This window comes from Leucoraja erinacea, chromosome 5 (assembly GCF_028641065.1).
Source record: "Leucoraja erinacea ecotype New England chromosome 5, Leri_hhj_1, whole genome shotgun sequence".
Classification (NCBI taxonomy): domain Eukaryota; kingdom Metazoa; phylum Chordata; class Chondrichthyes; order Rajiformes; family Rajidae; genus Leucoraja; species Leucoraja erinaceus.
The window spans coordinates 49,595,967-49,614,509 of NC_073381.1; the positions used below are offsets into that span (position 1 = coordinate 49,595,967).

Sequence of the window (18,543 nt, forward strand, 5' to 3'; positions counted from 1 at the left end):
TCGGTCGCTAGGTGCTCATCCGCTCTTTGACAGGTTTTGTTTTTGGTCCTGCTGGGGGTCCACAGACCTCTCCTCACCTGGCAAACCAGGTGGGGGAGACGGTTTAGTCGCCGACTATCCGACCATGGAGCAGGTAACACGGGATTACATGGTACCTGTGACAGGAGGAACTCCCCCCCCCGACCTTACCTGGTAATTCTAAATTGTTGCCAGTTTAATTCTAAACTGGCAGCAATATGGTCAATTATGAAGTGCACAGAATGGTAATGAATTCAAAACATTATTTTGGCAGTGCATTCAAGATAATAGAAGTGTTTCATTATACAGGTAGTTAATGTAAATGCCTTTACAAAATGACCAGTCAACGCAAGACATTCAGAGGGAACTGCTTCCATTTTACTATTAATAGTGCTGGAGCACAACAGAAAGGGAGATAATCCCGTTTGTGGGATCTATTACATTCTAATGCTTTGCATAGAGTCAGAGAGGCTGACTGTTGAATTCTCTGAAGACCACATGGCAGAATAAGGACTGAATAATTGATGGTATTGCAGCAGTATTGCAATGTGTTATTAAATGCTTAGTATGAAGTTGCTTTTTGTTGTCTTTTGAGAAATTAAAAAGCTGGTATGAAGTGACATACAGATAATGTAATGAGCAGCGTGTACTGGGATTGGATTAGGCCCAGTAAAAAGAACCAAGGCCTGCCACTGATGAAGTTGCGTGAATTGATTTCACACTTTTATCATAAATACCAGGCATAACAACAGAACTGAATTTGAACTTGAATGTGAGCATAACTTTTTAGAATTCTACTTCTAAGACTTGATTTCAATTGCCACAGACTTTCCTTGTCCAACTTCTGATTTTCTGTAGCCAATTGTTGGCCAAAAAAATTCACTGTTTGTATCTACGGTACCTGAGTAATTGATCCAATCTTAAATATGCTATGATCTCATCCGAGTGATTTAATGTTCTGTAATTGATCAGCGGAGGCAATATTTGATGAACTGGGAGCAGATTTACAGGGCTCAGTTCAATTCAATGCTGTGTGAAGGTTGTGGATGGCAAGTACAAATAGGACTCAATCCTGTGTTTTATGCTAACAACCTAAAACAACTTTCTCCTCCATGAAGATTTCACTGTATGTATATGTTATCTATTGGACATACTGCTTTTTGTTTAAAAATGAACTACAGGCAGAGAAGTGTTGTGAAAATTCTAGCAATGGTGAATAATGTTGCAGAGGAAATGCTAGGAAAATAAAGTAGTGCTTTAGTGGAAGCAGGAAGAAGCTACTATCAATTATGAATGAAACGCTGTCAATCTGGTGATTTCATAATGATTGATACATAAAGCTTGAGGCCATTTCAAGGGCTGGGGCTGAGGTTGAAGAACCATGTTGGAATCCGATTCACTTCAGCTGTGCAGATCCTAATCCAGTCTCAAGTAAGGTCTCGACCCAAAACATCACCCATTCCTTCTCTCCAGAGATGTTGCCTGTCCTGCTGAGTTACTCCAGTTTTTTGTGTCTATCTTCAGATCCTAATCCATATACTTTTCAATGGTTTTTCCCAGTAGGCTTGTCCTGGTGCTATTGGGGAACTCTGCCAATCTGGTGTTAAAATAAATGATCATCATCCTGTTGTGAGCACGAGAGAAATAAACCTACAAACTCTGGCCTTAAATCTCTTCTCCCATAACAGAATAATGGAAAAATGTGCACGTGATGAGTTAAACTAAAAGCAAAGTATCTACATCTTCATTTGTTCCACAATCTCATGCACTGTTTATTTAGCTCCAAATTTTGGAAGGCGTCTTTGGGCTCCAAGAATATTCATGTAAATATTCATGAAGTTATTGCATTTTAACCCTGAGCCACACAGAGCAACTATCATGTTTAACACAGGGAAATCTGACAGAAATTAGTTTTGAAACTAGACAAGAGACAGTAATTTGTAGTGAATAGTTTTACAGTTTTCCTTGTGGCTGGAATGTTTCTCCGAGCCCCACGGGTGAGAAGGCATTGTGCTTCTTTTGCCCGCAATGGCTATTGTTTTACTATCCATCCAACAACTTACAAGTCCCCATGGCAAGCTCCTATCACCAGGAATCTAGTCCTACCCCAACTTACACTTCATTCCTGCTTGGTTTGGTGATAATATTGCTCTCCACCTGAAACGACAGGGCATAAGCATTATACGGTGCAGTAATGCGAGTTTACCACAAGCCCATTCTCATTGTTCCATTTTGCCCCAAGTTGTAACAAGGAAGGAACTAAATGAATTTTCATCTGAAACATTCTCTTCTGTTGTATTTTAATGCTACCACAATGAAGGTCCATGCTAATCTCCATTTCAGTGTCATACATTTCATTGACCAAGAGCAATTTTGAATTTTAGAATGGTTGCATGCTCACCACAGTATTACGACACTTTTCTGCCCTTGTGAAAAATGCCTCAGTCCCAAAACTCACAGGCCGTGATCAAATTGTAACACATATTTAAGTAGAGTGTAATGCACAAAGGTTTATTGTAGTAATGAGTAAGTTACATTACAACAAATCAATGCCTTTTAGATTGTGGAGTGAAAGCAGTGCTCTAGTTCGTAACCGTGGTGCAGGTGTTGACAGGATGCAACAGGAAAGGTCTGGAACTAATAATCAAGGACAGCTGTTTTCTTTTTCAGATGCCTGATCCCCACATTATATTTCACACCAAACAGCATTTAATTGCTAATAAGAGCAATTGGCCTGGAAATTTTTAGGAGCCTGGTAAGGCACGTTAAACAGGCCTAGCACAATGGTCGTATGAATACATATTTAGAGGGTCCACCACTTCAAAATATCATTGCAAATGAGCCCACAGGATTACGCAAGGCAGATTGGGTCTCACGATGCAATTGATGGGCATTTGAAAGAGAATAGGTTGGAAGAAAATAAATGACATGAGATTTATGGGTGTGCTCTGAGAGCTAACATGGATTTAATGGGCCGAAAGGCCTCTTATGTTATGAGAGATAATACACACAGGGCTTTCAGGCGGATGAAGGGGTCTGAGCTAAATGGAGATTGGAGCAGGGCTCACACAGAAGTGTTGCACAATTGAAATTGGAGGGTGGTAGCCAGGGTTTCAGATGAGTACAGGGAGGGTAATTAGGGCCTTGAGTTGAGTAAGGTCATCCAGGTCTGGGGGAAGGGGGGTGGAATGGTTGTGGAGGTTGTGAGCAACTGCCAGGAGATTGATGGTCAAGGTCACAATCAGTTTATTGAGAAATGGGAGGAGTGTTTAACGGTAGGGGTGGGGGAACCTACCTCTGACATGAAGCTGATCCTCTGCATCAAATAGCGGAATGAAACACCCCTGCGACATGCAAGGAATTTGGTGTTACTTCACGTGCCTGAGTACCAACAGCGTTATTGAATCAGCTGGCTTGGAATGGAAATTAGGTTCATACAGGACAGAAACAGACCCTTCAGACAACGTCTATGCTGATCTGGTTTTATGTGACATATTCCATTTGTCAGTATTTGGCCCATACCACTCTTTATGAAGTTGACATTGTAGTAGTTGGACCCTGATTGTTTTTAACAACTGTTCATTTCTCATAGGAATTTAATTGCATTACATTAAAAAAAATAAAAATTGTGTTTCGTGAAGAAATTTATCAGGCACCAATGAAGATTTAATTTTAAAATCCCATCTCAAATAACTTCTTTTAACATGCTAATCAAAAAACAAATGTGGTAATTTCTTCAAAAAGGCCTACAAACAAGAGCCACGCTGAGACTAAACTCCAACCATTCTTGGGGATGTCTGGACAGCGCTGAACATATACAAGAGCTCATATTAGTGAATTCTGACCCTTCACAAATAAATGAAGAACCTAGAATTCTGACCAGAGCTAGATACAATATTATGAGCTAACATGTCATGTGCATGGAAATGCCAGCAAAATATTGACACATAATATTCAGCTCCAACCTAATAGTGGCCATCCAAGCCTAAATGGTTGGATATCCCTGATGTAGGTTGTATTACTCTCATTTTACTGTGCTTCTTTGGTAATATGACTTATCAACTATTGTTAATTTGGATAAATCGTATTAATATAATTGACGAAGAAGAGCTCCACTTCATGTATTCTTTGTTGTCACCAGACACCACAAAGGCTGAGCAACAATGTATTAAACAGGAGCTTTTGGCACTGCCTGTCATTTCTCCAGTGTATAATTGTTCTTACAGCCATGTCGTTTACTCCTTATTGACTTTTCCTAAAAAAACCCTATTGTTTGTGTGTTACTGACAGATTAATTCAGTCTGCTCTGTGACAACAAGACTAACCATCTATTGTAGTGCCATTTAGAATGCTGCAATATAAATTTAACATAATTCTACATGACACATAAAATTTGCAGTCATATTCAACAAATATCCTTCCCATTTGCACACATGCATCATCTCCACTGATGAGCTGCAATTATCTTTAAATTTGACATGGGTTAAATAGAAATAACACTAATACATGTTTAATTAAATTGTACATTACTGAATGGGATGTCAGGACTTTCTTATGAAGAAAGGATAGACTCGGCTTGTCTATCCTGGATAGACTCGGCTTGTACTCGCTGGAATTTAGAAGATTGAGGGGGGATCTTATAGAAACTTACAAAATTCTTAAGGGGTTGGACAGGCTAGATGCAAGAAGATTGTTCCCGATGTTGGGGAAGTCCAGAACAAGGGGTCACAGTTTAAGGATAAGGGGGAAGTCTTTTAAGACCGAGATGAGAAAAAAAATTCACACAGAGTGGTGAATCTGTGGAATTCTCTGCCACGGAAAGTATTTGAGGCCAGTTCATTGGCTATATTTAAGAGGGAGTTAGATGTGGCCCTTGTGGCTAAAGGGATCAGGGGGTATGGAGAGAAGGCAGGTACAGGATGCTGAGTTGGATGATCAACCATGATCATATTGAATGGCGGTGCAGGCTTGAAGGGTCGAATGGCCTACTCCTATACCTATTTTCTATGTTTCCATGAAGGTCAGCTGTAGAAAGTGCTTAAGAATTATGCAGGGGTGGTTGCTATCTACTTATTAAATGGTGTTAACTTTGTACAACGTTAACAGCAAATCCAACACAATAATTATATATTAATGGGAGAATATTAATAGTTAGTAACAAGTGATAGGAACATGTTAAAATTAAAGTATTTCCAACAAAAAAATGAATAAAATGATTATGTACAGAAAATACAACTGCACAATGAAGTAACTTTAAAAACTCAAACTTTTGCAGAGGCTTAAAACTTAAAACAGCTAATTAAAAGCATTGAACACATACAGCATGTCAATCAGCAATTTAAAAAAAAACAGTGCCTTGCATGTAGACTCAAATAACACATGCTTATTTGGCTTTTGTGTTTTCCCATCAATGTCAACTGATTTATTATGAGTGCCAGAATGTTTTGTTTTTGTCCCAAACATTTAAATCTTGCCCTCAACATTTAAACAATTTAAGCTATTTAAGAATAAAAAGTCCTATACTTCACTACTTGATATGACTTCTCTAACACCCGGCAAAGCAACTACCATGTTTTAGGCAAAACATCTCAGTTCATGTTCATGTTTCCATGTACATAGGACCATGAGAAAGTTGGACTAGCAGGCCACTGGGTTCCTCAATGTGACCATGGTTGATCTGCTCTAAGCCTCATCTCTTCTCTGCCAGTTCCCCATAGTCTTCAGTTCCCTGATTTCTCTAAAATGTACCTTACATTAAACACCCTAAATAAGCTAGCTTCCATAACACTGTTGGAGAAAGAATTCCAGAGAATGTCCATGCCCATGAGAAGTATCATGCACCTCATTCCTTCTAAGTACCTTACATGTTTCAGTTAAATCAACCCTTATTCTTCTAAATTCCAAAGAATATTGATCTAATCTTTTAACCAGTTGTGATCGGACATTCTTCTCATCCCTGGAAGTAGCTTAATCATGTACTTAAAATAACACTTACTGTTGAGAAATGAAGTAGCTGTGTTTAGGACACCACTAACACAAAGTGATTGATGGTAAATCTTTTTCAGAAGCTCTTTAAAACATGTGTAGGAAGGAACCTCAGATGCTGGTTTACACCAAAAGATAGACACAAAATGCTGGAGTAACTCAACGAGACAGGCAGCATCCCTGGAGAAAAGGAACAGGTGATGTTTCAGGTCGAGACCCGTTTTTGGACAAATTGGTGAAGTTTTGGGTCTTGACCCGAAATGTCACCTATTTCTTTTCTCCAGAGATGCTTCCTGGCACGCTGAGATGCTCTTTAAAACATTCTCCTATATTTATATACCAGCGCATTGATGGTTGGTAAAATATTGATACTTGTTTTTTTTGTGTGCTCTTAACAATCGTGTTATGGGCAGTGTAAGGTAAGGATTGGAAACTACATAATAGTAGTAGAGACTGAAGCTTTACTTAATTCCATACTAATCATTCTTACGCTTTATGTATAAAATATTTGCATAAAATATAAACATTCGACCTATACAACAATGGGGCTTTTATGTACAAATAAACTTAGTGACCAACTTTTTAGAATTAATACCCAACTGAAAGAGACACTAACTGGAGCTTCTGGTTAAGTTGCTTGGTGACAAGTGTGGCTTAGCTAGAATTGATAGCATGCTACAAATACTTTGCTGGAGGAACTTAATGGGGTGGAAAGGAATGGTCACCGCTTTGGGTCAAACCCTGTATCAGGACCAGATGACTGTCTTTGAAATCACAAAGATGCATGTGGTCTCTGAGTCGATTGAGAGAAATGTTCATATTCCATTATCATGTGGCAAGTAACAAATGACAAATCAATTGTTGAGAGGTATGCTGGAACATAGGCTTGGGTGCTTTGGATTAGTAGCATATTGGCTTGATCTCTCAAGGTGCTGAATTTCTCAACTCTGCAATGTTGACCTGGATAACGGAGACAAGGAATACTTCCCTTCTTACATCTAGCTTGTTATACAGTAGATTGCATATCTAAAGAAAAGCAATCACAAAAGCTCAAAGTGCAATGGAAATTTTTTTAAAGGGAATAACAGAATTTAAATAGTAAATACAAATATTAGGCCTACTTTTGGGAGAAGTAATGTTTTGCTCTAAATGCTGTTTTGCCTTCAGATTGGTTTTAATCAAAATTGCATATTATATGCAAATACAGTGGCCATAGCCTCTGGTTATTCAGCTCATCTCTGCTCAAGCAGTAGCTTTATTTATGTAGCTTGTCTACACTATAGTTGTCATCAGGCTGCTTGTTTTGGCCTTTTGCACACATTTCAACATCATGAAAATCTTCATTCATTCCCATGAGCATTCACTCGTGCTCCATTGCTGCAGGCTCCTCAAGCAACTGGAAAGGCAAAGTTTTAAAAGGTGTTTTAATGCCAATTTTAGTAGAATTTGATTTTACTTTTTTTTGTTTGCAAACGTGTGCTTATGAGAATTCATTGGGAGAATTTTTTTAGTCAGACAGAAAATAATTAATCATACACATTTAAATTGATGGGAGTATGCCATTAACAGTTGGTCCGATTTGTTTTCTGGAGATACTTATATTATCAAGGGGAAGAGTCTGGCGGAGGTTACTGGCTATTGCAGGTGCTGCAGTCTTAGCATTGCCAATCACGTACTACATTGTCATAAATTCATGTTAAGTGTGCACAGGAGACATAAGGAACCACAAATTTTGCTTAGAATACAAAGTCAGCCTGAAGAAAAGTAATTATCCATGTCCTGCAGAGATGCTGCTGACCCGCTGAATTACTACAGCACTTTGTATGCTACACATGTTAAACGTACAGCTGAATTGATCAAAAATGATAACCTATCAAACATTTGAATTTGACTGCAAGTCACATTGAATTAATAATGGTTGTTCTGTACTGTTCAGTTACGCATACACAAATAAAATGGAAGGTTTAGACACTAGGTGCAAGAGTAGGCCATTCGGCCCTTCGAGTCAGATTCGAGCAGAGTTTTCTTGGTGAAAATCAAAGTTTAAATTATTTAAAAGTTATATTTAGGATGAGGTTCAAGAAGACAATATAACATTTTTTTGGATATCTTGCTCTAAATTTGTTGAACAGAAAAATAGAGACAACAATGCAATAATTGTCACAGTCAGAACCCCTCCGCCCTCCCACCCCCAATTTCTACAATTATTCTGAGTCCCACACCCGTTCAATAATGTATGAATGAAAACAATTTAAATATTCACTTCTTCAGGATTGGTAAGAGTCAAATAAACAAGAATGAGTTCTGAATTTCAGGTTAAAGCTTAAGTTAGTGCTGTGCTCAATAATCATTTATCAAATTCAATATTAACCTTCGATGGTACACAAAAATGCTGGAGAAACTCAGCGCGTGCAGCAGCATCTATGGAGCGAAGGAAATAGGCAACGTTTCGGCCCGAAACATTGCCTATTTCCTTCGCTCCATAGATGTTGCTGCATCCGCTGAGTTTCTCCAGCATTTTTGTGTACCTTTGATTTTCCAGCATCTGCAGTTCCTTCTTAAATACTAATCTTCCTCAGCTTCAATTGTTCCAGTTCAGACACCGTGCTCATAATCCTTTAAGATATTTAAGCAACTACTGCTCCAAACCCTCTTCAATGCAATCATATATTTATTGTAATGTTGTGGCCGGCCTCTATGCAATAATTATGCAGTAGTCTAACCTGTGTTGTATATGATTTGAGACAAACTTACTGATCACATATTATACATTTTGGCTAATAAGTGAATGCATCTCAAATGTCTTTTTAACCTTATTATCGGGATAGGGCAGGTCAGGATCGAATCCAAATCCTTGGAGTTGTAAAGCTGCTCCATCATAACCTAACAACGTTCTATTCAATTCTCCCTCCAGTACTTCTCTAGAAATGGAAATTTCATCATTCTTCATACACTTTGAATAATGAAATCTGAATAGCCTATTGCTGACTACCTTCTATATAACTATTAGGTTCCCCTACAGGTACACATCAGCATGCCCACCCTTCATATTTCTGCTATCATCCTTGTAAATCGTCTTTGTAATTTGTTCAATGCCATTTCATCCTTTCATTAATAAGAAGAGCAGAACTAAAACAATTATATTTCTATTGATGCAAATCTGATTTTCTCAATTTTGTAGAGTAATTCTATTGGTAACTTTTATATAATAAATAAATTATTGACTGGTCAATAAATCTAGTCATATGCTGCTTAGCTTAGTCAATGTTGAAACAGAAGTTTTACCTCTTCCCATTACACCTGTGAAGCTAATTTTTAATGTAACATTTATTTGTTATAAATAACAGGTTAGAATGACTAACCTGTTATAAACTAAATGCAAAACCTGCATCAACCCCACATTAAGAAATATCAAATCTTTTTGATTTGTTAATGATTTATAGAGTGCAATTGTGTTTTTAATATAATCATACAGTCATAATAATACATACGGTGATGCAGTGATATAATGAGTAGATAGGGTTGGTCCACGAATCCTTTCAAATCCATTTCAGTTTTTTACGAAAGCAATACAATCAATGCAATCATTGAGTTCAGGTTCTTATGCATAGTTAAAAGAAAACACACTTTGTGAATAGCTATCATGGTATCCATCATTCCTTGATACGATTCCTGGAAATAACATAGAAAACATAGAAACATAGTAAAATAGGTGCAGAAGTAGGCCATTCGGCCCATTGAGCCTGCACCGCCATTCAATATGATAATTCCCGATCATCTAAAATCAGAACCCCGTTCCTGCTTTTCCCCCATATTCCTTGATTTCTTTAGCCCACAGAGCTAAATCTAACTCTCTTGAAAACATCCAATGAATTGACCTCCATTGCCTTCTGTGGCAGAGAATTCCCCAGATTCACAACTCTCTGGGTGAAAACGTTTTTCCTTATCTCTGTCCTAAATGGCCTACCACTTATTCGTAAACTGTGACCCCTGGGTCTGTAAACTGGATCCCTGGTAACTGGTTACTTTTTTTTTTTTTTTTTCTCAACGGGCAGGAATTTTATTGTGACGGTGAACTCAACAAAACAGAGGATGCAATTTAGAACTGGATGACTTGGCCCTTTCTCTTCTTGTCTCCTCCCAGCTCAAAGTGCTTGCACCATTTGATGGCCAGCATCCTCTTGGAGCGGCAGTTGGGCTCCACACACTCCAGCCTCAGCACGATCTTCTTGGTCGTCTTGGTCTTTTTACGGAAAATAGGTTTAGTCTGTCCACCATAACCACTCTGCTTCCTGTCGTAACGCCGCTTACCCTGGGCGTATAACGAGTCCTTTCCTTTCTTGTACTGGGTCACTTTACGCGGCTGGTGCTTGCGGCATTTCTTGCAGAACGCCCTGCGGGTCTTCGGCACATTAACCATCTTGTCCCGCACCCGGGCAGCGGGAATTTATGTAGTTATTAATCTAAAGGAACTTCAAGAATATTGGTGGCATAGTGGCCCAGCTAGCAATGCTGCTTCCCCATAGCTCCAGTACGAGTAAACTGTAATTTTTAGGAATACTCCACAGGTTCAATCCTGACCTCGAGCACTATATGTATGGAATTTACATGTTCTCCATGTGACCACATATGTTTTCCCTTGTGCTCAGTTTCCTCCCACATCCCAAAATTGTGCAGGATTGTCGGTTAGTTTGCTAATGTATATTGCCACTAGCAATTTGAGGGTAGTTGATGGGAATATGGATAGAGTAAAATGGGATTACTGGGCGATTAGTATAAATAGATACATAGAATCAGAGAAAGATGCTGCATAGAAACAGGCCCAGCAGGTCCATATCAACCATCAATCAACCATTTACAACAATCCTACATTAAATAACAATTATGTTTAATTCTACCCACATTCTCATAGGTAATCACAATCATCTGTCGATTGGAAATCAGACATCTTAAGCAAGTTTTTTTTTTCTGCAGTTAGCTATTTACTTTTCTTTTATTAAAAGTGGCCAGTTCAGTCTTGATAAGCAGGCCCAAACTACACAAGGTGACTGGCTTTATTTTGTTCTCAGTCTTTCCATTGTATTTATAGTAAAATCAAACAGTTTATACACCTGTAGACTGCTGTTTTTATTGCTTGTGTTTGTGTTTTTTTTTCTGAATGGTATGGCATGCTTAAGAACAGGATTTGCGTGACCAGCACTGTTTGCATGCAAAACCATTTCAAATGTTAATAACGATAGCAATAGCTAGCCCTGTCATTAAAGATGCCTGCGAATGCTTCCAATTTATTTTATCTTACAACCATTTGACGTTTTCAATTCAAAATGCAACTTTACAAACATGACAAAGATAGATAAGTTTATTTTAAATGCCCTAGAGCACTGAAACAAAGTTGAATTACATTGATTCGATTGAGATCTGCCAAGAAATCTTTGCATGTTTTGAAAAGATTCAAGTTTATGTTTCCCTCACTAAAATGTCAACATTTTATTGAAATCAGGACTCTGAGCTTTTTATGTATTTGCTGTGTAATGGATTACGTAATGGATTGCTTTATTCATTGCAGTAATCAAGAACAAACTTGCCATTATAATGCAAATTTTACTCTCTGACAAAAAATTGCTCTCTGCACATTATCTAAAAAATCATGGCATGAAAATAAAACGAAAGTTTGTAAATTATTATACAAAGAAAATATAGTAATTTCATTTATTTATGTATTTGGTTGTTAATTTAGACACAATCAGAAATTAGTGAAACTTATTACTTATCCCATTACTTGGGAATCACTCAACTTAGGCTACTTAGAACTTAGGCTACTTAGAACTTAGACTACTTAGAACGGGTTACATTCATCTTCCACTTTATTACATAGCTGGTGTCAGTCATCATCTCCTTCTGTCACCCTTTACCCCCTTAATTGGGAATTGAGAGGCACGTGAAACTGGTACAATAAAACTGGACAGACCTGCCTAGAACATAAGGAATGGCAGGCCAGGCTGGAGGGGTTTAGTTGTAGGGTGCTCTTATTTTTTTGTATTTGTGTGCCTTCAACTGTGTCTGTTCTCTTCTCTGAAACTTCCATTATCAAATAGTCCAGCTCCCACTCCTCCCTTGGAGCCCTCCTTAAAAGTCAAGCTTTAACATAACTTTGATCACCCCACCTCCCACCAATATTTTTATACTTGACTAAAGTATCCATGCTTATCTAAAAATATTTCTTCAAAGCATATAGGGATGTACTGTATATTATTGGAACTACCCTCTTTTTAATGTTGAATGGTTTCTATTAATAAACAGGCAATTAAGTTGGTGTTGCACCATGAAAACCAACAAAAATATTGTGATGATTCTCCACCATCATAAATTACTTTCACTATTCAGCCTCATGAATGTGATGAGAACACCCCTTTTGTGACTCAACATTAATACTTTAACAGAAAAGAATGTACATTTTAATTTTATTGCATAATTGGAAACGTGTACACTGTAATTTTCTTCTATTCTGAACAGGACATAGACAGAAACCTGATGACCAGCCCAAAGTTGGATTATTCTCAGAACGTTTGAGTGAATTGGAACGCCTTCGTCAAACTGCAGTGAGAGTGGGTGCTTCAACACAAAGTCCACGACCTTCTCTTAATCCTACACCAGGTCCTTTCAGCCCTCAGACTGCATCTCAGATTGCAGGTATGTGGATGCTCCTTGAATGATAATGACAAAAACACTATCTATATAACTTCTCATAACCATATGTACACTAATCCATTAGATATCCAGAGCCAGTGCTCAAGAAAATACATTATTTTTGTGTATTTAATCTTTTGTGAAAAAATATATGATCATATATTTAACTAGCATTAGATTGGAAAATCTTATCATAGAGTGTATATATTTGTGTGTTGTGCCACGGAATTTTACGAAAATCCTGATCATCAAATACACTTGGGATACATACAAATGAGAAGGCATTTTAATTTTGTTATGGACTATCCATGTTATATGGTCACAAAACACATATTCCCATGTTTCAACGTGACATGTCCAAAATTGTGCTGTGTAGAGATTCACAAAATCTCTGGAAGGCAAGGCCTACTTTGTGTTGGTTTAAAATACTTGGGCCACCTTTCAGATAAATGTTTGATTGTGATCATTCCCATTTACCCCCTCATTAGTGATGGCCTTAGCTTCCACTACTCCCAAAACGATTCAATGACCAACCTGCCCTCGATGTTCTTGACCAAACACATGCAAGGCGTGTTACCATAAGGTTTGTATTCAAACTATAAATTGCCTCCTCATTATAGGTCTGACATGGCATGCCCTGTCTTGCAGCATACTTTGCATGTGGTGCATACATGTCAGTCAGAGCTCAGTCAATAGCATTCCAGTGCCTGAGTCATAAGATAGTGAGATCAAGGCTCGAGCCAGAGACGTAGCACAAAAAACAGGCCATGGCAGAACTGAGAGAATGCCACATTGTAGGAGGTGCTGCACTAGGATGAGAACATAGAAGGGAAACAGACATCACATACGCAACAAACCCAAATGATGGATTATTCTGGATGCATTCCTTTACAGGCATCTTGTGATGCATGGCAGCATTCCACTTCTATTTCGGAGGTGGATATAAATACAATGATATTAAACTCAGTACGTGTCACTGCTTATTGAGATAATTGACAATTAAGTCAGGGCTGGCAGCCATTTCTTTCTTGCAAAATACAGAGACGCCAATTGCACTAGCTAGTCTGTCTGAGATCTGTTAGGATCTGACGTGCCAAGATGTAAATTACAATTTGTTTCCTTTATCACATAACTTCACAGTTTAATTCAAAACAAGGGTTAATATCAAATTGCACAACTGGTAAAACATTCACTTCAGAAAATCTTTTCCACAGTACAGTGGAACATTAATGAGAACATATTTTTACTTACAATTAGATAATAATTATCATTGGAAAGAAGATAGCAATCTTAGGATTTAAATGGAACATTTAAGGTTTCTCCTCGATTTCTACCTCCAGATTATATCATGTTTTGTTTCACATTTCCTGTACCTAATATATATGCAAGTACATCGACACATGCTACACCACTCCCAAAATACTTTATTCATCCTATATAACTACAGAAAGCTTTTAAAATGGTGGTAAAATGGCAATACTCAGTAGCAAACAAACAGGAACTAGCCTGCAAGTAGTTAATAATCACTTTAAAATAGCACTGATGTGATGTGCTTTCCTCTTAATGACTGCATACAGTTGAGCATGGTTAAGAAAGGACCCAGAGTCGAGGCTCTAAAATGTCAAATTGGTGCTACTCATTGATTAACATCATGTTATGCCACTCTGCATATATCAAACAGATGTTAGATTCAAGTGCATGAATGCCCTCATCAACATTCAAGTGTGGCAGCATTGTGGTTAAGATATCAGATGAGTATCCAGAAGTAGAAACTATTGATCAGAATCCCACACAGCAGGTCATGAACTTAAATGGAAATAATTAAGTAAATCTGCAATAAAATAATAATGTCAGTCAAGGTGACCCGAAAACCACCAACGTCCTTTGGAGAATCAAATTTCCATTTGGCCAAAACATTGAGGTTGACCCTTAACTCCAAGAAATGGGCTAGCATTCCATTCTGTTCAGGAACCAGCAGAGGTGGAAAATGGAATCTGCCATGTCAGAAAAGCCTACATAAAATGAGACAGGGACACAAGGGACTGCAGATGCTGGAATATGAAGCAGAAAAACTGCTGGAAAAACGCATTAGCCCAATCAACATCTGTGGAAGCAAAAAGATGGTTGACGTTTCAGGTCAAGACCCTGCCTCAGGGCTGGGAATGCAGAGGGAAGATAGCTTGTACATAAAAGTGAGAAGGAGGGATGAGACAGAGACCAGTAGAAGACAAGGGGAATCAGATGAGGAGAAGGGTTGTGCTGGGCAGAGGGAACCAGGTGGGAGAAGAGTTGGGAGGTGGGGGGGGGGTGGTCCACAGTATAGGTATCCAATGAACCTCAGTGCCCAGATATTTATGTCTGTGTCTTTAGCAGGTGCAAGAAGTATGTGAGTTACAGTATATGCATTGATGCAGAATGTGATTTATATGCTCGGGCTAGGCACTATCCTGCCAACCCCACAACTGCTATGATAACTCATTGTTTTACCTATCATATATTGTGCATAGTAATTATAAAGATCCTGCTTGTTTGGACTGAATTGTCTCACACCCACATGTTACCCAATAGAACTCTGCTTGTTGTTTTGCTGCAGGACAACAAACTTAATGCCAAAATACTTTGTTTTAAAATTACGTTACCTGCTTTTTGAGATATTGGGCAAAATAATCTAATGTTCCTTCCAACAAAACAATTCTAGTGCTTGCTGGGCTTTTGTCTTCTCCAAGGCTCTAGCCTAATATTGAGTAATAAACAAAGGTCATTGTCAAGGTGCACTACTGCACTACCAACTTCAAAAGGTGAAAAGAATAATGGCTGCATGGTCTCATATAGCACAGCATGGCTAGTATACTAGAATGAAAACAACTAATAAAAAAGTGCTAAAATTTCCAACCTGCAAGTATATTCAGATAGCATTTACCCTTTAAGTTCCAGTTGCCTGCATTTTAATTCTCCATCCCACTCCCTCACTGATTTTTAGCCTTTGGTTCTTGCAGGGTTCCAATGAAGCCCAATGTAAACTCAGAGAACAGCATTTCACCTATTTTCACTGTGCGTTGGTACACGTGACAAAAATAAACTAAACTAAACTAAGCATTTGAACTTGCAATACAATACTGAATTCAACAATTTCAAACAACCAGGCATTCAGAATTGGTCTGTTCTAAATCAACCTGCAATATTTATTCAGGTTTGCTTTTTTCACAGATGCTGCCTCACCTAATATTTCTTTTTCACACTATTTTAGATTTTCAATATCTATGGGGTATTGTACTACACAGATCCAACACTTTTTTTCTCTTTTCTAATTTATCTTTTGTTTAAATTTGCTCCAAGCAGATAAGCTATATTTAAAAAGCCTTCAACACCTTGTTCAAGTTGGCACTGCCACCACTTGTGTAGCCTTCTCTTGGTTTCCACCCTGTCACAGGCATTTCTTCCACTCTCCCCCTTCTCTACAATTTAAAAATATCTTGGATTTCAGAATCTTCCTTGCCATGATGAAAGGTCATTAACCCAAAATATTAAAATGATTTTCATGGGCGACTACAATAACCAAACAAAATAAATCAGGAATAGGTTACCTGACCCCATAAACCTTCTTGACATTCAACATGATCAAGTGCGGGTCAAGTTTTTTTTTACACGGTAAGGGAGTTAAATGCCAGGAGCACACGGCGGGAGGTAGCGGTGGAGGCAGATATGATAGTGGCATTTAAGAACTAATGGATAGGCACATGGTTATGCTGGGAATGAAGGGATATGATTTAAATGCAAGCAGATAAGAGTTGGTTCTGGCATTGTTTATTTATTTAGTTTAGTTCAGAGATACAGCACAGAAACAGGCCCTTCGGCCCACCGAGTCCACACCGACCAGCAATTCCCACACATTCACAATATCCTACACACACTCATAAACATAGATTCATGCAGCATGGAAACAGGCCCTTTGCCCAAACTTGCCCATGCCAACCAAGATGCCCCATCTACACTAGTCCCACCTGAATTTGGCTCGTATCCCTCTAAACCTACCCATGTACCTGTCTAAATGTTTCTGAAATGATACGATATTACCTGCCTCAACCGCCTCCTCCAGCAGCTCATGCCATACACCCACCACCCTTTGTGTAAAGGACTTTAGAAGGATGAAGGAGGACCTCATTGAAACTTACCAAATAGTGAAATGCTTGGATAGAGTGGATGTGGAGAGAATGTTTCCACTAGTGGGAGAGTCTAGGACTAAAGGTCATAGCCGCAGAATTAAAGGATGTTCCTTTGAGAAGGAGATGAGCAGGAATTTCTTTAGTACAGTCAGAGAGTGGTGAATCTGTGGAATTCTTTGCCGGAGAAGGCTGTGTGGTGGCAATGGATATTTTTAAGGCAGAGATATAGAGATTTTTGATTAGTACAGGTGTCAGAGGTTATGGGGAGAAAGCAGGAGAATGGGGTTAGGAGAGAGAAAATGATCAAGCATGATTGAATGGGGGATAAATGATGGGCCGAATGGCCTAATTCTGTTCCTAGCACATGGCCTTATGACTGAGCATTTACCCAACCTATTTCTCTCATGATTTTGTACTCGTCTATAAGATCACCCCTCATCCTCTTGTGCTTCAAGGATTAAAGTGCGAGCTTGCTCAACATGTCATAGTTATAGTGATACAGTGTGGAAACAGGCCCTTCAGCCCAACTCACCCACACCAGCCAACAATGTCCCAGCTACCCTAGTCCCACTTGCCTGCGCTTGGTCCATAACCCTCCAAACCTGTTCTATCCATGTACCTGTTTCTTTAGTCAGAGAGTCAACTGTTTCTTAAACGATGGGATAGTCCCACCCTCAACTACCTCCGCTGGCAGCTTGTTCCAACTGACCTCTCAATTTCCAAACTCAATATTCTGATTGATGAAGGTCAATGTGCCAAAAGCCTTTTATACCACCCTATCTACCTGTGACACGACTTCCAAGGAACTATTTACTTGCACTCCTCGATCCTCCTGCTCTACAACATTCCCAGAGCCCTACCATTCACTGTGTAGGTCTTGCCCTGGTTAGACAACCCAAAATACACCTCATGTTTGTCTGTATTAAATTCCATCAACCACTACTCAGCCCACTTGCCCATCTGATCAAGATCCTGCTGTAGCTTTTGACAACCATCTTCAGTATTGACAAATCATTGATATGGAAGACAAACTGCAAATGGGCCAGCACCAAGCCCAGAGGTACACCACTAGTTACAGGCCTCCAGCAGACAAACAACCTTTGGCGATCACCCTCTGCTTCCTTCCATCAAGTCAATTTTCTAGCCATTCAGCCGTCTCTTTTGGACCCCATGTGTTCTAACCTTCCAGAACAGCCTACCAGGCGGAACCTTGTCAAATGCCTTGCTGAAATCTATATATACAACAGCTCTGCCCAAATTAACTTTTTTGGTCACATTTTCTAAAAAGTCAATAAGATTCATGAGACACGACCTCCCACGTTACAAAACCACACTGCCCTTGTCCATCTCCTCTTCTGTGCCAGTTCCCTGTAACTCTTAATTCCTTGATCTTTCAAAAACAAGCAATTTCTCTTTAAATACCTGCAATGATCTAGTCCCCAAAATCCTCCAGGGTAGAGAATTCCAGAGATTCGTCAGCTGCTGCCTGACTGGCTGGGTTTTTCCAGCATTTTCCATTTCTATTATTCAGTATATTTGATTCACCCTTGAATTGATAGTGCCAGCCAAAATACCCACTTAAAGTTTACAAGTCCTTTGCTTCTTTCCTTTCTCAGAAGTTGCTCTTTCGCAAATTGAAATTTGTTCTGGAAAATGTATTGCTTGATGCTTTTCAGCATTTGCATTCCAT

General features: G+C 38.8%; 2 protein-coding genes across 2 annotated transcripts in view; one reads left to right on the forward strand and one right to left on the reverse strand.

Moving 5' to 3' along the window:
- The window catches only part of runx2a (RUNX family transcription factor 2a), an 81,828-nt gene that overhangs the window by 28,497 nt on the left and 34,788 nt on the right, over nucleotides 1-18,543 (forward strand). The window contains exon 4 of the mRNA XM_055635556.1: nucleotides 12,517-12,693. Within this exon, the coding sequence (XP_055491531.1) occupies nucleotides 12,517-12,693 (177 nt within the window). The remainder of the gene's footprint in view (nucleotides 1-12,516; nucleotides 12,694-18,543) is intronic.
- On the reverse strand, nucleotides 10,059-10,464 carry LOC129697223 (60S ribosomal protein L36a-like). The gene has a single exon (XM_055635561.1). The coding sequence runs from the start codon at nucleotides 10,421-10,423 to the stop codon at nucleotides 10,103-10,105; it is 321 nt and encodes a 106-aa protein (XP_055491536.1). The 5' UTR covers nucleotides 10,424-10,464; the 3' UTR covers nucleotides 10,059-10,102.

What these genes read in the sequence shown, in the direction of transcription:
- LOC129697223 (XM_055635561.1), bottom strand. Translation starts at nt 10,423, where the DNA reads ATGGTTAATGTGCCGAAGACCCGCAGGGCGTTCTGCAAGAAATGCCGC.